We start from the raw sequence: 24,769 nt of genomic DNA, 5'->3' as shown, positions 1-24,769 counted from the left end.
ATGACGACGAGCCAGTCATCACAAAGGTCACTGCAGCCCCACCGGGCATGCAGCAAAGAGACATTTTGACCCTATCCCGAGAAGCTGCTGAGCGTGATGACGATGTCGGCGAGGAGGCAATGGAAATGGAATCATTAGATTTGGAGTTAAGTAGTACACCAAAACCTACCGCTTCCATATTTCTTCGCAAGAAGGTACCCACCTCGTCCTCGACCTCAATTCGTGGTGGTGAAAGTGCAAAACGTACTGAAGTTCGGCAATCCACATCCTCCACTTCATCTGTCATTAGCAGCAGGACCACCACCACCAGTATCGCCGCCTCCTCCGGCCCCCGAAGACATTTCAAGTCTCCAGTTTGGGACTTCTTTAGTGTTTGCCCAAAAAAGGAAAACGTAGCCATTTGTAGCCTTTGTAAGCTTCGATTTAGTCGTGGTAAGCTTGGTTCTAACTATGGTACCGGAGGCCAGAGAGGTCATCTTGAGAGAAGGCACCCTGTCGAATGGTTTCCGCACCTAGAGGCGGTCAAGAAAGCCGGAATTGCACGTAATGAAAACGTTGATTTGTCATCTGCTGATGACGAGGTAGAAGACGATTCAAACACTTCACTTACACCCAGTTCCCATGTCAGCAGCACACCCCATGGGAGCCACACTAAGAGTGTGGGAGAGAGTGAGACATCAATGCGGAAAAGTTCATCAGCGAGCGTAACTGGGTCGAAGAGATCATCATCATCCCGTAAATCATTGGTCCAGGGCAACATTAAAAAGATGTTGTTTACAGAAGCGCAATATGAACGCAACCACCCAATGACCCGTCTGTATAACACTAAGCTGGCTAAAATGCTAGCTCTGGACCTTCTCCCTTTTTCTTTTGTAGAAGGGGTTGGTTTTCTAGAATTAGTGACAGCGCTCTGCCCTAAATGGAAGGTTCCTAGCCGGTTCTATTTTGCCCGAGTTGCGGTTCCAGCACTACATGAAGATGTTCTGAAGGTGATTGGGGCAGCTTTGCAGAAGAGTGCTGTTCACACTATACATCTGACAACAGACATGTGGACCAGTGGCGCAGGCGCTGATTACATGTGCATCACTGCACACTGGGTCTCTTTTTCAGGGGCTAAAGCAAAGCTAAACTCAGGTGTTGACACTAACATTGTTTTTAAAGGTGCTCGGAAACATGCAACACTAGCCATGTTTGGTTTGGAGAAACGTCACACAGCAGAAAACATTTTGGATGTCTTTAACACAAAGGTCCTTAACTGTCTGTCCCCACTAAAACGCAAGGTTGGTTATGTTTCCACAGACAATGGCTCCAATATAGTTAAGGCCATGAGGGACGGTTACTATTTCAGAGTGCCGTGTTTGGCGCACTGTATAAACCTGGTTGTCCAAAAATTCTTGGATAATAAACGCAGTGCAGCGTACAGTGTATTGGAGAACTGCCGAAAAATATGCAAGCATTTCAGGCATTCTTTTAAGGCCCGCAAGCAGCTGAGGAGCATGCTATATCAAAGTCAAATGCCAGTGAAAGCACTCATCCAGGAGGTGGTAACACGTTGGAACTCAACCTTCTACATGCTTGAGCGTCTGTATGAGCAGTATACGCAACTCGATCAATATTTCTTGAAAGAGGGTATAGAGGAGCGGAGGATGGGTGGGCCGCAATGGAACATAGTTGAAAGCCTAACACGCATGCTTCGTCCTTTTGAGGTCTTCACACGTGCAGTCAGCAAGGAGGACTCTAATTTGGGAAAAGCTATCCCATTGTTGTACATGCTGGAGGACCAACTGAAGGAGGTGTGTTCTGTGTTTCGAAAAGATGACAAAAAGAAAGACTCTTTGCTTCTGGCTGAGAAATTATTAGAGCTCCTACAAGGTGATGAACGTCTTCAAAAGATCCACTCAGAACAGCATTACATTTGTGCTACTATTCTGGATCCACGCTACAAAAAGGCGCTGGCAGGCAGAGCATTCTTTCCTTTTGCTGATGAAGATGTTACAAAGTACAAACGTTGGCTAGCCTTGTCAGCCAAGAAGTTTGAAACAGAACGGCTGGAAATTGAAGGAAATGGCAGTACATCAGCAGGCCATCCCCAGTCAAAACAATCCACTTCTGCACCTGTGGCTGTGGCACAAGTGACCTCTCAGCCGTTAAAGACACCGGCAACCGCATCATCTGCACGAAAGACAGCAGAAACATTGGAGGCTGAAGAGGATTGGCTAGCTCTGCGTGGGTTTGGTTCTCAAAAGGTCAGAGGCACAGCAAGAGCTACGCAAAGTGGAGGAACCTTGGAGGAGGACCTTGAGTCGATGGTGAAGGACTATCTGAATGACTCCACAGAGGTCTATGTTAATTCTGACCCATTGGCGTATTGGCATGGGAAAAAAGAATTGTGGCCACAGCTCACCAACCTGGCTTTAAACTACTTGTCTTGCCCACTCGCAAGTGTGTCTTCTGAACGGGTTTTCAGTGCGGCTGGTGGGATTGTAACTCCCAAACGGAGCCGCCTCTCGCCCAAAAATGTGGAGAGGTTAACAATGATCAAGATGAATCAGCACCTCATACCACCAGATATAAGAGTACGAGAGAGCGTGCCGGATGAAGAGGAGGTGGCCAGCACCATAGATGAGGGAATTTCTACTCTGTCAGGTGGCACTGACCTCACCCGGGCTGAATTCGCAGAGTATGATGACGAAGCCTTATTCTTATTCCTGGACCGTGATTCCGACTTCGAGCCCTGAAAATGAGACAACGAATCAATAACTTTCTTTTTCATCCTTCACTTTTATTCCTGTGTGTCTGTCTTTCTTTGTTGTGCACAGTTAATATAATTCAAACTTTAATCAGATAATCACAAAGACAAGCCCATCAGCAGAACTGTCTTCACTTGTTTGCTAATTTATTTGAAGGTGCCGCAGTCTGCATTCCTCAGGTTCACAAGTTCAGAAGAACATGCTCCTCTATCCTCCTCCTCCAGACTCCTATTTCCATCAAAGCAGAGGGCTGGTTTACGCCCAATGAAGAAAGACTCAGCACTTGTGGGGGTGTTGTTCTACCTCTTTGCAGGTGAGTTGACGGGTCTGGGGCCATTGCTGGGAAGCACTAAAAGTGGTTTGTGCCAAATCCGAGGCGGAAATTTTTTTGTGTTTTTGATGACTTGCTTGCCTTTGAGGTGCTCTTAGGGGGGGTTCCGTCTGTTTGTGGGTGAGTTTCGTGGTCTGAGAGCATTGCTGGGACACTCTAATCTTGATTGCATTTGCTTTTCAGGAAATCCGTCGTGCCAACCCCGACTTATGGCCTAGCTACGCAGCGCGTTTGGACCGAAGGCCCAGAAATATTGCAAGTATGAGATTTTGCTTTTGTCCTGTTTGGGGGTGTTATGCTTCTTGGCGGGTGGGTTGCCGGGTCTTGGGGCATTCCTGGGAAGGTCTAATACCGGGTAGAAGTGGTTGGGACAAAATCCAGGCCGATTTTTTTTGGGCTATTTCAGACATTTTGCTCTATGTAGCGTTTTCGGGGGCCTGTTTGGGGGGCTTCCTGGTGTTTGCGGGTGAGTTTCGTGGTCTGGGAGCACTGCTGGGACACTCTAATCTTGATTGCATTTGCTTTTCAGGAAATCCGTCGTGCCAACCCCGACTTATGGCCTAGCTACGCAGCGCGTTTGGACCGAAGGCCCAGAAATATTGCAAGTATGAGAGTTTGCTTTTGGCCTGTTTGGGGGTGTTATACTTCTTGGCGGGTGGGTTGCCGGGTCTTGGGGCATTCCTGGGAAGGTCTAATACCGGGTAGAAGTGGTTGGGACTAAATCCAGGCCGATTTTTTTTTGGGCTATTTCTGACATTTTGCTCTATGTAGCGTTTTCGGGGGCCTGTTTGGGGGGCTTCCTGGTGTTTCTGGGTGAGTTTCGTGGTCTGGGAGCACTGCTGGCTATATCTACTTTACTTTGCAAGAGGTTTGAAGCAAATCCATGGTGGCAGAGGGGACTTAGGGCCTAGCTGCAGAGCGCGAGCGGAGTGATTTGGGAAATTTGTGAAAAATTGACTAAGTCCCCATTTTTGTACTTTTGCTCTTTGGCTGTTTGGGGGTCTTCTACTCGTTTTCTCCTGGGTTGACGGCTCTGGGGCCATTGCTGGGAAGCTCTAATACCGGATAAAAGTGTTTTGGACCAAATCCCAGGCGGAAATTTTTTTGTGTTTTTGATGACTTGCTTGCCTTTGAGGTGCTCTTAGGGGGGGTTCCGTCTGTTTGTGGGTGAGTTTCGTGGTCTGGGAGCATTGCTGGGACACTCTAATCTTGATTGCATTTGCTTTTCAGGAAATCCGTCGTGCCAACCCCGACTTATGGCCCAGCTACGCAGCGCGTTTGGACCGAAGGCCCAGAAATATTGCAAGTATGAGAGTTTGCTTTTGGCCTGTTTGGGGGTGTTATGCTTCTTGGCGGGTGGGTTGCCGGGTCTTGGGGCATTCCTGGGAAGTTCTAATACCGGGTAGAAGTGGTTGGGACAAAATCCAGGCCGATTTTTTTTGGGCTATTTCAGACATTTTGCTCTATGTAGCGTTTTCGGGGGCCTGTTTGGGGGGCTTCCTGGTGTTTGCGGGTGAGTTTCGTGGTCTGGGAGCACTGCTGGGACACTCTAATCTTGATTGCATTTGCTTTTCAGGAAATCCGTCGTGCCAACCCCGACTTATGGCCTAGCTACGCAGCGCGTTTGGACCGAAGGCCCAGAAATATTGCAAGTATGAGAGTTTGCTTTTGGCCTGTTTGGGGGTGTTATACTTCTTGGCGGGTGGGTTGCCGGGTCTTGGGGCATTCCTGGGAAGGTCTAATACCGGGTAGAAGTGGTTGGGACTAAATCCAGGCCGATTTTTTTTTGGGCTATTTCTGACATTTTGCTCTATGTAGCGTTTTCGGGGGCCTGTTTGGGGGGCTTCCTGGTGTTTCTGGGTGAGTTTCGTGGTCTGGGAGCACTGCTGGCTATATCTACTTTACTTTGCAAGAGGTTTGAAGCAAATCCATGGTGGCAGAGGGGACTTAGGGCCTAGCTGCAGAGCGCGAGCGGAGTGATTTGGGAAATTTGTGAAAAATTGACTAAGTCCCCATTTTTGTACTTTTGCTCTTTGGCTGTTTGGGGGTCTTCTACTCGTTTTCTCCTGGGTTGACGGCTCTGGGGCCATTGCTGGGAAGCTCTAATACCGGATAAAAGTGTTTTGGACCAAATCCCAGGCGGAAAATTTTTTGTGTTTTTGATGACTTGCTTGCCTTTGAGGTGCTCTTAGGGGGGGTTCCGTCTGTTTGTGGGTGAGTTTCGTGGTCTGGGAGCATTGCTGGGACACTCTAATCTTGATTGCATTTGCTTTTCAGGAAATCCGTCGTGCCAACCCCGACTTATGGCCCAGCTACGCAGCGCGTTTGGACCGAAGGCCCAGAAATATTGCAAGTATGAGAGTTTGCTTTTGGCCTGTTTGGGGGTGTTATGCTTCTTGGCGGGTGGGTTGCCGGGTCTTGGGGCATTCCTGGGAAGGTCTAATACCGGGTAGAAGTGGTTGGGACAAAATCCAGGCCGATTTTTTTTGGGCTATTTCAGACATTTTGCTCTATGTAGCGTTTTCGGGGGCCTGTTTGGGGGGCTTCCTGGTGTTTGCGGGTGAGTTTCGTGGTCTGGGAGCACTGCTGGGACACTCTAATCTTGATTGCATTTGCTTTTCAGGAAATCCGTCGTGCCAACCCCGACTTATGGCCTAGCTACGCAGCGCGTTTGGACCGAAGGCCCAGAAATATTGCAAGTATGAGAGTTTGCTTTTGTCCTGTTTGGGGGTGTTATGCTTCTTGGCGGGTGGGTTGCCGGGTCTTGGGGCATTCCTGGGAAGGTCTAATACCGGGTAGAAGTGGTTGGGACAAAATCCGCGCGGAAAAGCCTTTAGTTTTGGCACTTTTTGTAACTTAGGGTTCGTTAGGGTTAGCCCTAGCAGCAGGATTGCATGTGTATCGGGGTGTTCTAGATTTTTCAAACTGAGTTCTGGGGTCTTAGAGCACTCGTGAGCATGTGTAATTTTGGTTGCAAGTCATTTGAAGAAAATCCATGGTGGGAAAGGGGGGATTTGGCATAGTTAAAGAAAGCCTTTGCCACTATTCTTAACTTAGGGTTCGTTAGGGTTAGCAGTATTTCTATTGCATGTGTTTGAGTGGGGGGGATTTCGAGTCTTGGAGCGATGCTGGCTATGGCTACTTTTGCTTGGTTGCTTGCAAGTGGTTTGAATACAATCCACGGGGGGTAATGGGTAATTAGGGTACTTCGGCCTACTTTTACTTTCAAAGTAAGTTTTGTCTCCAGTTTTCTGCTAGGCCTCGTTTTTTGGGTGGGAGCACTGCTAGGAAGATCTATTTTTGTTCTAAAACACAGTTTACAGTACACCTAGCTTGAGGGGCAAGATCCGCTACATTAATTTGCCCATACTTATTTATCCTTCAAAAGGTGACTCAGAGTACGCACTTTCAAAAACATTGTACTGTCTGTCTACTAGGAAAAACAAATTGTGACTTTTTGCACTCCACAGCCTACATACCTTATATTTATTTATCAGTGGTGTTGTAATATTATATCACTTCCTGTTTTTCGTTGAATAATTACAGGCCGGGTTTCAGTCTCTGCAATGGGGAAAAAAGGATGGAGTCAGGCTTCACAGTAGCGAGCCACAATTCAGCATCAGGCAGGCAGTGGACAGGGTGTCTTCTGGTGACCAACATCGGTGGACGAAGCGTCGGCTGCAATGGAGGAGTGCCGCTAATAGGAGGATTTTTTTTCTGCGGGCAACTTACTTACCACTTCCAACAGGACCACTACAACCACATAGATACAGTATCCCTTGCCTTTTTCTCTGACTGTGACTGCATTTCTTTGCTCTCTCTCGGCTTCTACATTGATCCCTTAACACATCACTTAGTCCACTCCACTATCTGCACCACACATAGTCATTTGTAAGTGCTCCTACGTAATTCGCAAGTCGCAGCACGCCCCAGGCCGTAGAGGACTGGGATGGCCCCAATGATGAAGCATGTCACCAAGGGGCAACCCTGGTGAGTGAGGGGACACCTAGAAAAAAAGCAATTTCTCCTTTTCTATCTACTATACCTTCTGTCAGGTTACGCAGCCCCTAAGCGCCTACCGTACTATGAAACTACATTTCCCATGAGTAGGCGGGAGACTTGCAGACTATTTAGTGAGACTATATGAGAGTACCCTTGTATGTTAGGACATCACTTCACTGATGCCTGTCTTGTCTTCTCTTACAGGTATCCTTTCCCTGCTGACCCTACCTTTACCCATCCCACATTTTTTATTTTAGTTTGTTATTTTTCTCCCTCGCCTAATGCCTCGAACACCCTGTGTTTACACTTCTGGGTGTTGGTGACATTTGGAGGTGGAACCATATTTGCATCGACTGGATCACGGGGAGTAAACGTGACACCTTCCAGACCAACCCCATTGAGTGTTGTTGTGAATGGATTTATAGTGACCAGCAAGGCTCTCGGGTATCTGGCTACAGAGACCTTATGTTGAATATAGTTATCAATAATTCCACACAGGCCCTGTACTGTCGCATTCTTTCTTTCCACAGTTGTCGATGATATATTCTTACTCTGCTTGACAAAGAACCATTGCTAATGTGAAAGAACTTCAACCGAATTAGTAGTTATACTTTACCATTTGTTAGGCTACAATGTGGCACTGCTCTACTGTACTTCTGTCACCTGCTATATTCTCAGTTGTACCGTTGAATTGCTCAGGAGGACAAACCAGATTTCATTTTCTTTTTTTTCATAGGCATGCAACTGCCACTGTGTCACACCACTAGTACCACCGCTATGAGGAAATTTTATCCGACCAAGATTGCCAACGTTATTCGGTGTTTCCCGTGGAGCCAGCCCTGGGCCTAGCCCTACTTTCAAACACAAATTACAGGTAAGATAAGCGTTTGGTGGTTTGGGGGTATAATGGAGTATTAGTACGAGAGACGAGAGACTGAAGGTAGTACTACTAAAGTCCTAGGACTCTTGGATTCACTTCACTTAGTCTGTGAGAGGCACTTAGTGTTGAAAACATTTGGGCATTTACACTTAAAGGAAGAAAATGGAACTAAACTTTCAGGAAAACAGTCAACGTTAAACCCCCACCCACCAGGCAAGCAGTAAAAAACAGGTATGCTCAGATAAAGTTTGAAAAAGTATATTTATATCCCTAACAAAATAATCTCCCGCAAGACCCTCCCTAACCCCAACGATTGTCCTTCAAAAGTCCCCAAAAACCCAACTCCCAATTCCCACCCCCCAAAAGTCTCTAAAAAAGGGGCAAGGGACACTATGGGTGGATGCTGTTAACTTTTTGGGCCAGGGCATCATGCTCCTCGCGGAGCAAGGCGAGCTCCTGCTGAAGGCGGGACACCATCAGGGTAGTGCGGCGCAGGCGTGCCTTCACTGCCTTGCAGGTGCAAGGCCTGTGAGAAGCAGCTGTTGGCCTTGCTGCTCGGCGGTGGCGTTTGCCTTTGGCAGCCCGGCTCAGTCTCGGTGGACCACTGTGCTGGGTGGCAGCCGGTGAGGCCACGGAGGCCGATGCAGACGACGTTGTTGTTGTCGACCGCACACTTTCCTCGTCCTCCAGGGCCACCAGCCGCCGATATTCCGCAACAGTGGCCTCGATTCTCCGTTGCCGGGCCGCTCTAGCCAGCTCCTTCCTCCTTGTTCGTTTGGAAGGAGAACCTATATGAAGAAAGAAAGACATAGTCTGTAACCAATGCTCTTTAAGATTAACTCAATCATTCAGCAGAAATGTGTGCTGCAGTACAACTAGCAACTTGCAAGCGCATTACATAACTATTGAGGCCAGTATCTATCTAACCTCACACTTCTTCATCCTTGCTCTAACATTAGTGGGAGTTTAAGGAACAAATTCTATGAGCACTGTGGACTTCCATTGGAGTCGACTATGAAAGTACACCAGTCTTATTCTTCTTCTTGTCTCTTGTTTTGGAAAATTGGTACGTTATTTTCTGCAAGCCGGCATAATGCCAGCGCGGTAAACTTGCACCCGAGAAAAAGAGACGCACGCCATGAGGAGTGACCTAGACTTGCGTTGCCGTTGCGTTACTGTACCCGTCCAGTACATGCAGGTGGTGAATCTCTTACTTTTCTATTACGGGTGGCACTGAGAATACTCTGTTACAACTCAAGGGCTACTGCTTAATTAATTTAACTTTCACCCTACAGTGGAAATGAGTACTAGAAATGGAAAATTGAAGAAGATAAATAATCTGATTATCTATCACTTCACATGGGATGTTTTTGCTTATATATGGGATGACTTTAGGTGCTTTGCTTTTTATTGAGTGACAGGCAGTGATACATCCATACATGAATGACTGAGTACTACTAAACTTATTAAGAGAGGTAGGGAGTGGCCACCATAATAACCGGATCTATGCAGTGCTTGCAATACAAACTACTGCTACTACTTATGGTAGTATTTGGACAAAATTAAAAGTTCTTTTCCTTGCCTTTCCTACACTGGAACGGACGTGCGGGTGCAGTGTTACATGCTCTTCAAAGTTACACTTAGTTCATCCACTGACCATCTACTCTCTCTAGATCATGGGTACTCACAAACTTTCTCTCAGGGGCTACATTTACAGTGTAGTTTGGGGCCGAGGGCCGCACTGGTGGGGGCGGAGTCAGAGGGGGCGGGGCTAAAGCAAAACGATAACTTGTGACCATGAGGTTGCACACAGGTCCCTGCAGCAGATGCCCTCATCCACTGAGCCACCAGACCCAGCATTTACATACATCTCTCTCCCTCCTGCTGTCCCTCCTGCCCTCCCTCCATCTCTCTCTCCCTCCTGCCCTCCCTCTCCCTCTGTCATCTCACTGTGTGTGTGTCTATCGGTGTCAGCCTTCAGCCCGGGTTGAGACCGCTTCCTCAACGCGCACACACAGACAACAACACCAAAGTACTTAACAGGTCTTTAAAAGACCATTAACATATTATTGAGGCTTTGTTTGTTTTAGCGCCCCTGCTTCTCCACCCTGACAATCACTGCTTGCCCGGCCCCACAGAGCAGAGGCTTTGTTCTATTTCACCTCTTTGTGGCCTTGCATCTCCACTCTGCTCTGTGGGGGCCGGGGGAGCAGTGATTGTCAGAGTGGAGATGCAGGGGCGCTAACAGGTGAAATACAAAAAAGCCTCTGCTCTGTGGGGGCCGGGGGAGCAGTGATTGTCTGCAAGGTCTGCGCACCGCCAAGGAAGGCTTGCCGGGCCACCACCGGCCCGCGGGCCGTACTATGAGTACCCCTGCTCTAGATACACATATGCTATCTAAGAGTCAGATAGTAGCATGATCCAGGTATATGGACACATACAGTTTCTGTGTCACCCACCCAGGCTGTTGTCCTTCCACCCATCATTGCTTCATCATTCACCCAGCCATGCATCTCATATTCTTGCCTTCCCAGCTAGTCTTCAATCTCAATAAGTAAGGAATATATAAGAGCTTACCTCTGGCCGCCACCACCGTCTCAACTCTCACAGCCGCCGCCGCCGCCTCCTCCCCTGATGAATTGCCCTCCGCCTCCGTGTCGAGCACCACCACCACACTGGCCCCGCCACCAGATGTTCCACCTACAAAGTACATTTAAGAATCTTAGAATAAAGCACTCACTAGTCACTAGTATTTGGTCTAGGAATGAAGACATGTGAAAACAATGTAATTTGTGACTGTCTACGTTAAAGTTAAAAAAAATGTCCCTTTTTCCAGGGAAGGTTGTCTTGCTGCACTTTTTGGCACAACTGATGAAGGCTGATTTTTTAACACGCACCATTTTTCTCCACACAGACAGAAGATGAACTTCTAACAACAAGATCAAGTTGAAACCAGGTGAGAGCTCGGCTCGACCACAAGAAATGTCTTCAATTAATCGTCAGCACTAACCACTTTTCCATTATCAGTTAAACGTTTAGTTTTATTATGACTTCATTTTAATAAATGTGTTTACTTTTAATAAAGCTTTTAAATTTAAATACAATCTGTGTTTTTTGGTCCTCCAGACTAGAGTGACTGAGCGAAAGGTTTTGCAATTTTTGCAAGCATGAGTCCAGATAGAACACTTCAAAAGACATTATGGACAATCCCAGAGGACTGCACTAAGTTGATAGAGCTATTGCTGACTAGAATCATGGGAGTTTCGCCAACCGTGCAATCTTAGTTAGCTACACAGACAGACTAATAAGAATAATCTAGTAATACCACAGGGAGTCATAGTAGAGGCAGGATAAGAATTTAGATACAGTCTACAAGAAGAGCAAAGACAATGTTGAAAAAAGTCAAATGAGGAACGCTAGGAAAAATAGGTACTAGTCTAAAATGAAAACTTACTGGGGCCAGCAGAGGAGCCCTCGCCTGCCCGATCCTGGCCCTGTTGATGAACAGCATCCGCCGCCTGCTGCTCCTGTGTCCTCCTCTCGCCCCTGGGGGGAGCTGACGTACAACATGAAAGAAAGAACAGAAAACATGGATGATTGTTGCTTGTCAATGTCAACCAAATCAAACATTTCAAAAGAACAATAACAAAATATTTCCGCGAAATTATATTGATTATGGTTACTTTTCATTTATTTGCGGACCTGTGACTTCGAAAGTCACGTAACTCACTAAACAAAGTACTGAAACGTTCACCTAGGACTGGCAGGCAGCAGTCCGCAGGCAAGACGCAAAGTGACAGACAAACTCCATTGTGATTTCAGTCAGATCAGTGACAACACTAACAGTTGCCTGCTACATTACCAGTCATTTAAATAGTCAAACTATCAATCCACCGCCACTATTTTTCTTATTGTCAGGGTTACAAAGGAAGGGGCAGATTTAAGCCCTTGCGGCTCTTTTGCGCCGTTCTTGCGTGACTTTTGTGACGCAGCAGCTAAACAAAAAAGGGCGCCATGGTGCGGCGTATAATATTATAACAACGTGACGCATTTGGGAGATGCATCCCGTTATAAAGCCCTGCGCCATCAGGGGGCGTTCCGGCGCAAGGGAGGGCATTCCTGCGCTGGAACACATCCTAATAGTGGCTGAGGGAAATCTACAAAATATCAATCAGTCACCTTTAGGACAATGATGCGTCACACAAACCCTGCACCTGCTTGAAGCAGACGTACGGCTTGACCCAGCATTGGGGAGATAGGGTACCCCAGAGCATTGATGGAGCTGCGCCATCGTTGCGACGCAACTCCAGCAGTAAAGCTTCGGTGACGTTTTGGGCCCATGGGGCGCCGCATTGCAAATACGGCGCACCATGTTTGGTGGTGGTAGCGGGCCGCACAATTAATGGCGCATCCCTGCTACTTTGCAGGGATGCGACGGTAATTGCAATTCTGCCCCTTAGGGGCATACTTACTTACGCGTTCTGGCGCATCTCCAGAGATGCGCCAGATCAAATGCGTCACGCAAAACTACCCTTGCGACACGGCAGATGTGCCTCATTTACAATGCGGCGCGCCCTGGCGCAAGGGTAGGCACTTGCGTGACGCATCTCGTCACGTAAGAGCGGCGCATCGCTGGAGTCACGTCGCCAACGCAATGCAACTCCAGTAATGCTCAGGGCCACCCAATACTTTACATGCTGTGTCAGTCCTTTCGCCTGCTTCGAGCAGACATAAGGAATTGAATTGACGTAGCAGCGTCGCAGAAGTGCCTGCGTTAAATCTTGTAGATTTCACGCAGGCAATTTTGCGAGGCGCACAGCCGCTGGACCGCCCACCCTGCGTACTAGGAACGCACCCATTGTGGTGCAGGCCCATGGCTTTATAACGTGACGCATCTCCCTAGATGCGTCATGCTGTAAATGACTTGCAGGGATGCGGCACGTTTACGCCGCTGTTGCGTCACGCAAGGCAACGTAAACGTGGCGCAAGGGGCTTGTAAATGTAATCTGCCCCCTAGTGTCTAGCATTACGCAGTTCTGTTAAGTACACTCATACATAATAGTTACTCAGGCCAATGAGACCACGAAATAGAAAACAAATAAGCATAGTAGCAACCCCACTGAGAAGGAGAGCAGTGCACCTGAAATGCACAGAAGATTTTGAAATATAATTTAACTACAATGTAATCGTCATCAGCGGCATTATTGGCTTGCTCCATGTAAAAAACAAATATTTGCAATACAACAACACAGAGCAGGAGAAAACATCATAGTAGTGAGTGATTAAATGCCAATGGCTACTACTACTCACCAAGCCCGGGGATCTCCAAGCCGAGCTGGTCCAGCAGGTCGCGCTCGCGGTCCAGGAGGTCCGTCCAGCGATGGGTGACCTGGCTGTAGGTGCGCTGGACCCCGTAGAGGTGGGATATGGCCCAGCACACCTTCTCCCACCGCTTCCGGCGCTCCCGCATGTTGTAGCCGCCGGCCGCGATCCTGCCGCCTCCCGCGATGGTCCTGGGCAGGCGGCGCTGGACGAAGTAGACCAGCGCGCCCACTTCCTCCGGGCTGAATATCTCCCGGCGCGTCACCTGCTCCCCCCTCGATCTCACGCCTGCTGTCCTGCCACTGGGTCCAGCACTACTTCCCGCCGCCGCTGCGGCCCTCAAGTGCCTGGGCAGCTTCACGGCGCCTGGCTTGACCATGGTCTGGGCAGGTAAGGTAGGAAGAAGTAGAAAATTAAGAAAGAATAGGATAGGGAAGAAGAAAAGAAAAGAGTTTACAAAAGTAGTTTAAAAGTAAAGAAAAATAGCAGAAAAGACAAAAATATACAGCTAGGAAAAGAGAGGGATAGATAAGAAGCAAAATCGTAAAAAAAAAACTGAAAACAAGCAAAGGATGGGAAAGATATCAAGAGGATTAAACACCATGCCCAGACACAGGAAATGAATGAAAAACAAGATGGCCGGCGCCCGTTTCCGAGCGCGAAAGTCAGTTCGCGCGAGATTTTCCTCGCGATCTCGTGCGAACCTCTAGATTTCCCGCGCGATCTCGTGCGAACCTCTACTCGCAATGCGCTTACTGCGCGAGATTATACATAGCGGGCGGAAACGGAAATACGTCACGCAAACAAAATGGCCGCGCCCGTACTCGACCTTGGGGTAAATTCGCGTGTTGCGCTGCAAGCGGCTCGCGAATACTGCAAAAAAACTCGCGAAACAACAAGCCGCAAAAAAATAAAATGCTCATTCGCACGAATTGGCGGCTTCCGCGGTCGGTTTCGCACGACGCCGCGCCCCGCGAATAGCGCGAAAAAAACCGCAAAACGATTTCAGCAAAAGCAAAAGCAATGAGCAGGTGCAAAAGGTCAACCTCATGATTTGTAACGATTCTTTGTATTGCTTCCTGAGGGGGCCCTCCAGAATTCGGTTGCCTGCTTGCAACTATTGTGTGACCCTGCTCTGACCTTAACTGTATGCCACAAAGGTCCTGATTTACAGCTAAAGGAGCAGACAAGCAGGTGCCAGGCTGGAACTTTAAATTCTTTCAGTGACACATTAATTAGCCCCTAATTCATTATTGTCAGTTGGGGCAGGGCAGGTGTTGTAACTAATTTTGCAACAATGAAAGCACTTAGCAAGTGCAAAAGATCACTAATCAGGGCGCACTAAGGAAGCAGGTGCCAGCTAAAAAAATATTCTGTGACACATTAATCAGCCCCAAATTAATTCAGGTCACTTGAGGCAGGGAAGGTGTGCTTTGCTTTGCCGAAAATAATGTACACTGGACAACCAGAGGGTGTGGTGATGAAACAGAGGGTGGCATGGGTGGGCCAGAGGGTGGCATGAGTAGTCAGAGAGTGGCAGTGGTGACAGAGAGTGGCAGTGATGAAGAAGAGTGTCCCAAACAGGCTGGACATGTAGAAACAACAAGTTCGCAAAACTTGCGACCCGACAGGTAAGTTCGCAAATTGCGAAATTGTAAAAACCCTCGCGAACTGGCAGAAACACGGGCGAACACAAAAAAAAAAAAAAATCCGCAAATTCGCGGGAATTCGCGGATTTTGCGGATTGCGAATCCGCAAATCCGCAAAATTCGCGAACGCGAGATCCGCAAAATTCGCCCATGCTTACCGGCAACACAGTATCGAAACCACCGGCAGCCGACCATCCAAAAGCCTGACTTCCTGCCCCAAACAAAGGAAGTCAGGCGCGCGCCAGAATGAAGCGCCCCAGCCACACAGGGGCCGCCGCACCACCGGAGCACCTCCAGAGCTCGGCCGCGTCTCGAAAAGCCAAGCAGAACGGAGACGCGGCCCGGACACACCCAGCTGCAGGAATCCAGAACGTCAGGAAACAGGAATCGCCAGGACGTGCCCCAGGAGACCCCTCAAGCCCGGCAGGAGGGGAAACCCGGAAGACCAGCCTCAGCTGGTAAGCTCCAGGAGCCAACCGGCTCCTGGATCCAAACAGAAATACGTCGTAAGACAGAAAGAAGAACAGGAGGCATGTTGGGTACTGTACCCTTATGTACTCCCTATAGGGAGAGGAAGGGGCGTACCAGCCTCCCTGCTTTTCTTTTTTCTGTCGTTGAGATGGTTAATCTCACTATTCAGTACGAAGGAGACGAGGACAGGAGGGACCTGGGGGTAATGGGCCATTCTTCCCCAGCATGGGTAGTAAAAGACTGCCACAAATGGGAGTGCATAGGCTTCTCACACCTCTGGGCCCAGCGCCACTGCACTTTATGTACTATTGATAGCCACACCCAGTGGGGAATCCCATTTCCGTTACGTTTTCCTGGCTTTTCTTGTGGAAGTTCAATTACGTGGCAGGCTGATGTGATGGGAACGGGCATTTATCTGAACCAATATATTGAGATGTCACAGAGGATTTGGTTATTAGTTTTTATCATTCTTATTTAGCCTGGGAGCATTAAAATTACCTACGTACATTAATGCTTTACTGGCAATAGCCCAGTGATAAGGTCCGAAGCCCAATGATAATATGAACTGGTCCTCAAATGATAAAAGTCTTGTTTTTATTGAGCTGCTCAGTCGATAAGATGGAGGCTTTCTGGGCAGGCAGGCTAGCCACTTAAAACAATGAAGCAGAATTTACGCTCGTAGCAATGTATCAGTGTCTCATAAGTGTCTGGACGGTCACACTAGATATTTAAATGTAGGGATCTCAGCCACATGCATGTGAGAAAGCGAGGCCTAGGATTCAGCTGTTAGACTCCACCCAGAGTAGAGTGCCCCAATGTAATGTCAAGAGGTTCTTTCTAAAGTGCTATAAAATGCACACCAAATGTACGAGTGCATCACAGTTGATGGCCCATCCGTAAATCAAAGTTACATACTGGTACAATTATATTTCACATATGCAGAAGGACATTAGAACCACTACCACTGTACCCCTGTTACGCTAACGCAGACCAGTCAATGTAATATAGCACAAAGTAAGAGGGTGTTTAGTCTCTTGTTGGCAACTTGTTGAAGGGAGGCCCTTGTTGTTATGTTGTGATTTCACTTTAGTTCATGTGTATTGCTTTAAGGCTCGTGTTAGAGCGAGCCACTATGGAGCAGTTGAAGCCTTCCTGAGCTACTGTGCAGCTGTGCTTCCTGGCTCCACCTGTTTATCCTTTAATCTTAAATAAACCTTGAGAGATTAAACCTGCCTCCACCTCTACTTTACACTTGTCTCCACTGCCCTGGTGAAGCCCTTTTGTCATATCTAGATATCCCCGCCACCCTGTCTTTACCCAAACTCGGCTTAAATGAGGCACCAAAAGAAGGGACCGATGGTGTGGCGGACCCTGGGTTTAAACTCATTAAGATGTGTTGAATAGGTTGTTGGATAGGGATAGGAATGGAATGGGATGGAGAAAATGATGCGTGACTCTTACTGGAGGGACAGCATCTAGTACAACAATGACGAGTTTTTGTGAGGGCATGGGAGTGTCTGTAGCCAGGCAACCATTAAATATGTAACTAAAGAGGACACTTGATTCTGTCTAAAGGGATACATATTAGAGACTATGGCTAGAGTTAAAACACCTACCGTTAAGGAGCAGAACAGTGCCAAGAAGTGTGCCAAAATCATAAGGCTCCAGAGCCAGTGTGTGATTGTCATATTCTGCTTACTTGAAGCACATCTCTTCACCAAAGACACATACCAAATGGTATATTCAGAAACAAACAAATATGCTGGAATTAACAGATCTATACTTAATATAATAAAGAGAGAGCCCAATCCTTTGAGGCGGGTAATCTCAGGAACCACAGCACCAATCACAACACCCAATACAGCGTTGGAAACAGCAGTTGCAGCAGAAGGACATAGGCTATGCAGACACCCACCATATACATTTAAAAGGTAAAAGAACTGTGCCAGCAAAGTAGTCCCTTGTGGGCGTGTCTGCGTTGTGCTGTAGGCGTGTGCTGGGGGCGTGACAAACGCTGGGGGCATGTGGTACGTTCCACCCTTCATGCCATGTCTCATATTGTGTGCTGGGGGCGTGGGCGTGTGCGGGGCGCGGGATTACGGAAAACAAAGCGAGCATTGTGCCCAATATTTAATTGTTTTTTCTTCCCAGGTTCTGTACATTCCAGCTCCGGGTGTCCACCCTGCTCCCTTTAAATACCCCTGCACCCCATAATCACAACCCACCCTTACTCCTTAAAATACCCCAACACCCTTAAACACTAAACCATCTTAACACTGTAAATATACCCTGTACCCCAAAACCCAAACCTATCCCTAAACCCTAAAAATACCCCTGTACCCCAAAACCCAAACCTAGCCCTGAACCCTATAAATACCCCTGTACCTCAAAACCCAAACCTACCCCTGAACCCTAAAAATACCCCTGTACCCCAAAACCCAAACCTAGCCCTGAACCCTAAAAATACCCCTGTACCCCAAAACCCACCCCTAGCCCTGAACCCTTAAAATACCCCTGTACCCCAAAACCCAAACCTACCCTGAACCCTAAAAATACCCCTGTACCATAAAAATAACCCTGTACCCCAAAACCCATACCTATCCCTAAACCCTAAAACTACCCCTGTACCCCATAACCCATATATCTGAACCCTTAAAATACCAAAAGACCCCAAAACATATACCTCAGTACCCCAAAACATATACCCCTATACCCATACTTACCTTATCCAAACATTTTAAAAAAAACATGATTTTACCATTCATGCATTTACAACGAATTTCGTTGTAAATGTATGCTTGGTAAAAGCATATAAAATGTAATGCCATGCGTTATAATGGCATTGCGGAGTCATGGTACCTTCGTAATGAAAGTATGCGGAGTGATGGTATGCAGAAAGAAAGTTGCGGAATAATGGGTGTTTACCCTCCTCCGGTAAGTACATTAGTGGCACGGCGGCCCACATCTCCAGCAACATACTCATATTTTTTCAGCACCGATTTGAAAAATGCACAGGTCTCTCTGATTGATGGCCAGCACCGACATACACTTTTAGACACACCTCCCGCCACAAGTTCTAGAATTGCGAACTTTAGAGCTGGGGAGCTACGTTCAAATCTCGGCATCAGCTCAACATCCTGTGATTCCAGGCAAATCGCTTTGTCTCCCCAGGCCTACCACTAATGAATGTGTTCTTCTGTAATGTAAATTGTGCTCATGCCATGTTGTCGAGTTCGCGCTATATAATATTGCAAGGAAAAATAAAGTAGGGAAACTTGAGTTCACACACTTCTGAACGCGTACTCTTAAGTGCATCAGCAGTGCACTGTGAATCGTAGTGTTTCACAGGCCTGTCACAGATAAGAAATGCTATCAAAACGAAATCCTACAAAACAATGTACTACTGGCCGGCAGCAATTCATTCCCTGACAACATCGGGACGGGCTACTAGTTCTTAAATAAAACATCGTCATCTAAGAAATTAACACTAAGAGAAATAAGAAAAACATAAAAAAGATAAAGGCCAACTTCTGTGGTGCACCAGAACAAGTGCTATGGTGTGCGCTCCCAACAATGAGTAGGAGGAGGTCTTTATTAGAAATGTTTTTATTGAAGTAGTGCTATTTGAGGAAGGAGTGGTAATGTTGGAAAGTAACTGTAATTTTCTAATGTCAGGGAAAAAAGAAAACACATGAGCTAAGACTGTGGCCATAAGCCGGTGTCAGAATTTCGCATACAGACAATGCCAGTGAGTGGGTTAATCAATTTATAGAGAACACAGCCCTAATGATATGGGTTGTCTATTTATTTTGATGTGTGTGTAATATACAGTAAGGTTGAGGCAGAGAAAAAAGGGGGACACTGTCAGAACTGGGATTTCTGGTTGGCTAAGGCTTGCACCAAAGCCAGGCAGAAACCACCATTCTAGTCAGGGCAAGGGAGTCACACGCCAAGATAACCCCTGCTCACCCCCTTGGTAGCTTGGCACGAGCAGACAGGCTTATCCCGGAGGAAATGTGTAAAGGATATGCGCACGCACACAGCAACAACATCCCAGGCACACTACAAAAGGAACTCCACACAAGGTTATATAAAAATTACTTTTTATTCTCAAAACACATCAGCTAGTAATCACACATTATACATTGTGCCAACTGGCACGGACAATATTCACAAGGAATTATTTACACAGGACAGGGCCACGTGGGCCACTGTCAGGATCAACACTTAGCAGAAATTGGTACCAGAAAATAGATCATAAACCTACAACCAGTAACTACTGGTAATCACTGTACTCGATCTCAACCTGTACCATAAACTACATTATGTACAGTCACCTCAGGCGTGAATTACATTCTGCGCCTACCTCACCAGCATAAATACATTATGCAATCTCTCACTAGTCTAAACACATTAGACCCTGCCTCCTAAGAATAACTCACATTTAGGGGCGTAAAGCACAGAGTGAAGTACAGTCTCACTAACACAAGCCTCCATAATCATAAACCACAGTTTAGCGGCATAAAACACAGGGTGCGCAAAACATACTAAATGCATTACATTGCCTAGCACCACATCACTCTAGCACATAAATCACATTAGGGTCCAGGTTGCGCCACTGCGCCAAAACGTAAACGTAGCAGCTGCCCACTACTTGCTGGGCAGCTGGGGACAAGAACAGGGCCTAAATGCTGCAGATGGCACTAAGTGCTGCGCAGCTGGGGAAGGCCAAAGTAGGGATGAAGGAGTGCGACTCCCTCCTAGTCCAGAGACATGTCCCTAGAAAGGATACCTAAACGGTGCAGCTGCCCACTACTTGCTAGGCAGCTGGAAAGCAAACTGCGACAGGGGCCCTCACTGGCCCTTAAGAGCAAAACTGTGCAAAGGGTGGGAGCCCGCTGGCTCTAGAAAAAACTCTGCACAAAGGTGGAGCCCTCGAGGCCCTAACAATTAATGGCCATTTTGGAGAGCCCTTCTAGGCTAACACTGCCCCTACGGGAGCCATCTGGCTTGAGAAATAACCATGACATCTCTGACGGAGCCTGCAGGCTCAGAATGAACACGCAGCACCTGTGGGAGCGGCCCACTGCTAGACGGGGCTCCTCTGTTTGCCATGGAGCCTCCACTGAGACTCTGCACTCTCGCTGGGGCAGCCCTCTGACCAATGGGGCCGCCCAGCACTGTCCATGGGCCTGGAAGAGGCACAACCCAACTGTGCCCCACTGCAGTGCCACTCACCAGCTCTGGGGGGCGCAGGCAGGATTCCTCTCTCGGCCGGTGCAGCGGGCGTAGCTCTCGCTCTCCGGAGAGCCTCGCTGGGATCCGCTGCATGCGCGTCACCCGGGACTCTTGGTCTCCGGGGCTACCCTCACTCCTGGGGGCCCCGCCCCACTAGGCAGGCACGGGGGCATCTTCACCCAGTCCACCTTCTCGGAACTGGGACTTGAAACAGAGCCGTCGGGGCTCTGCGCGGCTTCTCCCCGCCGGGGGGGGGGAGAAACGGAAGTGGAGCCCTCGAGGCTCCGGTCGGTGTTCTCGGCCCCGCCCACCTCCTCTGCTTCCTAACGCGACCCGGCAACGTCCTGAAGTCACCAGCTCAGGCTGCGGCGGTGATTCCTTTTCTCGGGTAAAAAAGCGAGGGGTAGGCTCCCTCGAGTTGCAAAATAATAGTAGAAACGGGGTGGGTACCCGTTAAGGTGCAAATCACGAGGGGTGGCACCCTCAAGGATTTTCTACCAGAACGTGAAGACGCAGGGTGGGCACCTGCGCACTCGGGGCCACACAAAGGGCAGGAGTGCTTCCCTACGAGGGAAAACGACAGCGCTCTGCCCAAAAATGAAAAATAAAGCGCTCACAGTGCGCTGGGGGTACGGACAGCCCCAAAAGGCCCCAGAGATGACCCCTACAACAAGAAGGGCCCCAGCAACACAGGACAAAGCTCCTGGGGCAAGGAAGAATCTCCCAACCATCCTCAGGCCAGGCAGAAGGGTCCACAAGAATTCCTCCAGCAATCTAGGGGCTGGGCAGGGGCAAGGGAGGCAAGCCTTCCCCTGGGCCCCAACAGCAGCACGCCCCTGGTAGATTCAAGTAGGAACACAAGAACATTTTACAGGAGGTCACACCTCTTTTTATACACACAAATACTTTGTCTCCAAAGGTACAGGCAAGGGGCGAACTAGATGCAACTGGTTCCTGAGCACTTTGTTTTGCTCAGCCCCTCTGCCTATTCACAGGGTGGGTCAGGGACATCAGACACACCACAGGGGGCGGAGCCAGCATTGTGGAGGGAATGCCCAGCCCTATTCAGGTCCCAGGTGCACCCCTCCCTCACATCAACATGCAGATTTCTCCATTCACCACGGGGCAGACCCATCCTGACTCCAGGAGTCAGGCACACCAGCCAGCTCCAGCCAATCACAAGCTAGGCAGTCAATTCACATTCACTGCACAGACACACCAACTTCTAGAAGTGGCACTACCACACTAGACACATTAAAGCCGCACACATCATCGTGCAGCATTCAATCTCACGAGTTCGCGCATACCAATCTCGACCCTGCACTCCCCACACATCTGGAACTACCATGGTCACACATATTCCCCATGCATTCCTATGGGAGGGCAGGTCAATCTCACACACGCACTCAGAGAGCGCACACACTTTACACTGGACCACAGTGAAAAAGTGCGCAGAGACCTAAAATCACCAACACCAGGTCACAGAAACAGGCTAGTCAAAAGCAAAAAGTTTCGGGGTGAACCTGCCAAAAGGGCCAAGTCCAACAGAAACATTTTCCCCATCCCATCTAATTAGGTAAAATTAGAAAACAATAGAGAAAAACTGCTGTACACCTAATTTGGCAGAGGGCTAGCTAAATAAATTGTGTCTTTTGTGATTTGGTGATATTCTCTTCAGCCATTTTAAGGATATTAAAGTTAAAAATGTATAGATATGTGTTACAGTAGGACTATATGCTTAAAAGCATATAGAAGGAGGCAAAGCTGAACCCCTTTTGGGTAGGCCCAGTGGCATAATGAAACTTGATGGGACCCCCTGCAAAGTGCTCAGACCAGGGTGCTGTGCTGAGGGGGCCTCTAGAGCTCGGGCCCCCACACCACAGGTGCTACAGGGACCTATTTTATGCCACTTTACGCCACTGGGTAGGGAGGGTCCCAGAGGGACTATGATGTGTCATCATAGTCCCACAAACACTGCGGGAGTCAGTGCATGTCTCCCTCATACTTGTGTAGTGTAGTTGCACTCCCGCAAGACCAAAAAAACATACAAATAAGATATGAAAAAAACATAGAAATTCACTGAAAAAACAAAGGTTAAAATGGAGTCGTACATTACAGGTAGCAAGACTTTAATGTAAGTTGAAAAAAGCATTAGGAATTCACTGAAATAGTACTACTGCATAACAACATAAATAAATACTAAAATTCTAAGTTATACGTAACTTTACTACTCCTAAACTGAGAAAAATTCTATCTCTACGACTTTCGGTATTCACAAAAGGCTTTTAGGAGTAGTAAAGTTAGGATTCTTAACTTTACTACTCCTAAATGCCTTTTGTGAATACTGAAAGTCGTAAAGTTAGATTCCGTCTAAATTTAGGAGTAGTCAAATTAGGAATCCTAACTTTACTACTCCTTAATGCCTTTTGTGAATACCGAAAGTCGTAAAGTTAGGATTTTGTCTCAGATTACTTTTGTGAATCGGGCCCACAGAAATCAATTGCCATAAAGGCTCTCAGATGCAGCATTCAGAAACATCAGATAAATAGACCAAAATGTGCAGCACATCTGTAGAGAAACAGGCATCATCCCTAGTATACACCCAAAAATATCTGGCTTTACCACCAAATTCAAGAGTTTTTATGTCATAGTTCATCTTAGGAAGGAACAGAAATTGCAGAGTCAGCATAGGATGAGAAAATGTATCAAAGCTACGGCAAATCACAGTTCAACATTATAAAGCATCATATAATACCCCAATCCCAGCACTGTCCCATAATATGAATAATAATTTCCCCATAGTACCTAATGTCATTGGCGGTTCAGAACAAACTAGTTACATGAACAATGAAAATGAATGAATGCAATAGTGTGCGAAAAGGCAGAGCCTTCAAAACATGTTTGTAGGTTTCCTCTGGAGTTCTTTGAGTACAACATGTGATACAAAATAAACAGTTCACACTTTGCTACATGTGGTGTCAATATGAAAAAATATAAAAACGCCAGAAATATTATGAAATTGTTATTTCAAAAAGCAATTGAGGGCTAGTTGAGGCCTATTAAGCATAGGCCAGAAATAAATGGTTCTATACATCACTGCTTTTTCATTTAAATTGTAAAGGACTCTTAATATTAACTGCATATAATCCTAATCAAAAGATAACTTCCGCACTATGCCAGTTCTGTAAAACTGCCGAGTTTAGTTTTTTTAAATGTTTTTTAGATGTTATTGTTCTTACATTTTAACCTTTGTTTTTTATAGTGAATGTATCTATATGAAGAAAACTGTTATACAACTTTGGTACGGGGAGGATACAATGAGAAGCATAATTACATGTTGTCATCGATTGCCGGGGGGGTGCGGGGGATGGGGCATCCAGATATGTGGCATAATGGTTCAAAAACAAAAACATCAAGTTTGTAGCTGTCTTGAAGCCAACCTATTGTGAAAAGTAAAATGTGCTTAAAATGTTTTTGCTTAAAATGCCAATTAGCTTTTCAATTGCAATTGTTCACAAAAGGCCGCAGACAGGACAGACCCTATGGCTAACCCCTGCTATGCACTGCTGATGTGTGCCTCATGCAGCAGTGCTTGGCAGCAGGCCTATGGCCAGGCCCTGTGGCCAACGTCAGAAGGCTGTGCACAGGACGGGTGGCTTCTCACTGCATGTTGGGACCCAGGTGTGGCCAAAGACAAGGCATTGCAGCCAAACCATGGTTCGCATGACTGATGGACTTGTGCAGCAGGGGCTGGCAGCCTGCACTGGTTTGGTTGCAGAGAATGACCACAGACCAGACCCTGTATCAAACCCCCAGTTTGTGTGGTTGAAGGGCATTTGCAGTGGGATTTGGTAATAAAGTGATTTATTAAAAGAAAAAACTAGAAATTAACTGAAAAAAACAGTTGTACAAGTTATGGTTGTAGCTCAAACGCACAAACCGGCTGAATTTATGATTAGCAACCCACACAATGCATACCTTAACACATACTGCATCTCATGCTGAATGCAGCATATTGCTAACAGCACCAGAACGGAAGCCAGACTATCTAGAGAAAGTATGTAGTGGTTTGCATTGCTAACAATAATTGCCAAATTGCCATGGTTTTTCTGAATGATACATTATT

At 47.3% G+C, this 24,769-nt stretch overlaps 2 protein-coding genes across 2 annotated transcripts in view; both read right to left on the bottom strand.

Moving 5' to 3' along the window:
* LOC147728838 (uncharacterized) overlaps window positions 1-24,769 on the bottom strand; it is a 1,063,528-nt gene that overhangs the window by 500,540 nt on the left and 538,219 nt on the right. The window lies entirely within an intron of this gene.
* On the bottom strand, window positions 7,821-10,690 carry LOC147728841 (uncharacterized). Its single transcript, XM_086963348.1, has 2 exons — window positions 10,541-10,690; window positions 7,821-8,751 (listed from the first exon to the last, which is right to left on the bottom strand). The coding sequence occupies exons 1-2, from the start codon at window positions 10,674-10,676 to the stop codon at window positions 8,354-8,356; spliced, it is 534 nt and encodes a 177-aa protein (XP_086819474.1). The 5' UTR covers window positions 10,677-10,690; the 3' UTR covers window positions 7,821-8,353.

This window comes from Lissotriton vulgaris, chromosome 3_1 (assembly GCF_964263255.1).
Source record: "Lissotriton vulgaris chromosome 3_1, aLisVul1.2, whole genome shotgun sequence".
Taxonomy (NCBI): Eukaryota; Metazoa; Chordata; class Amphibia; order Caudata; family Salamandridae; genus Lissotriton; species Lissotriton vulgaris.
Note: the sequence above shows the minus strand (reverse complement) of the source record. Positions and strands in the feature narration are given on the sequence as shown.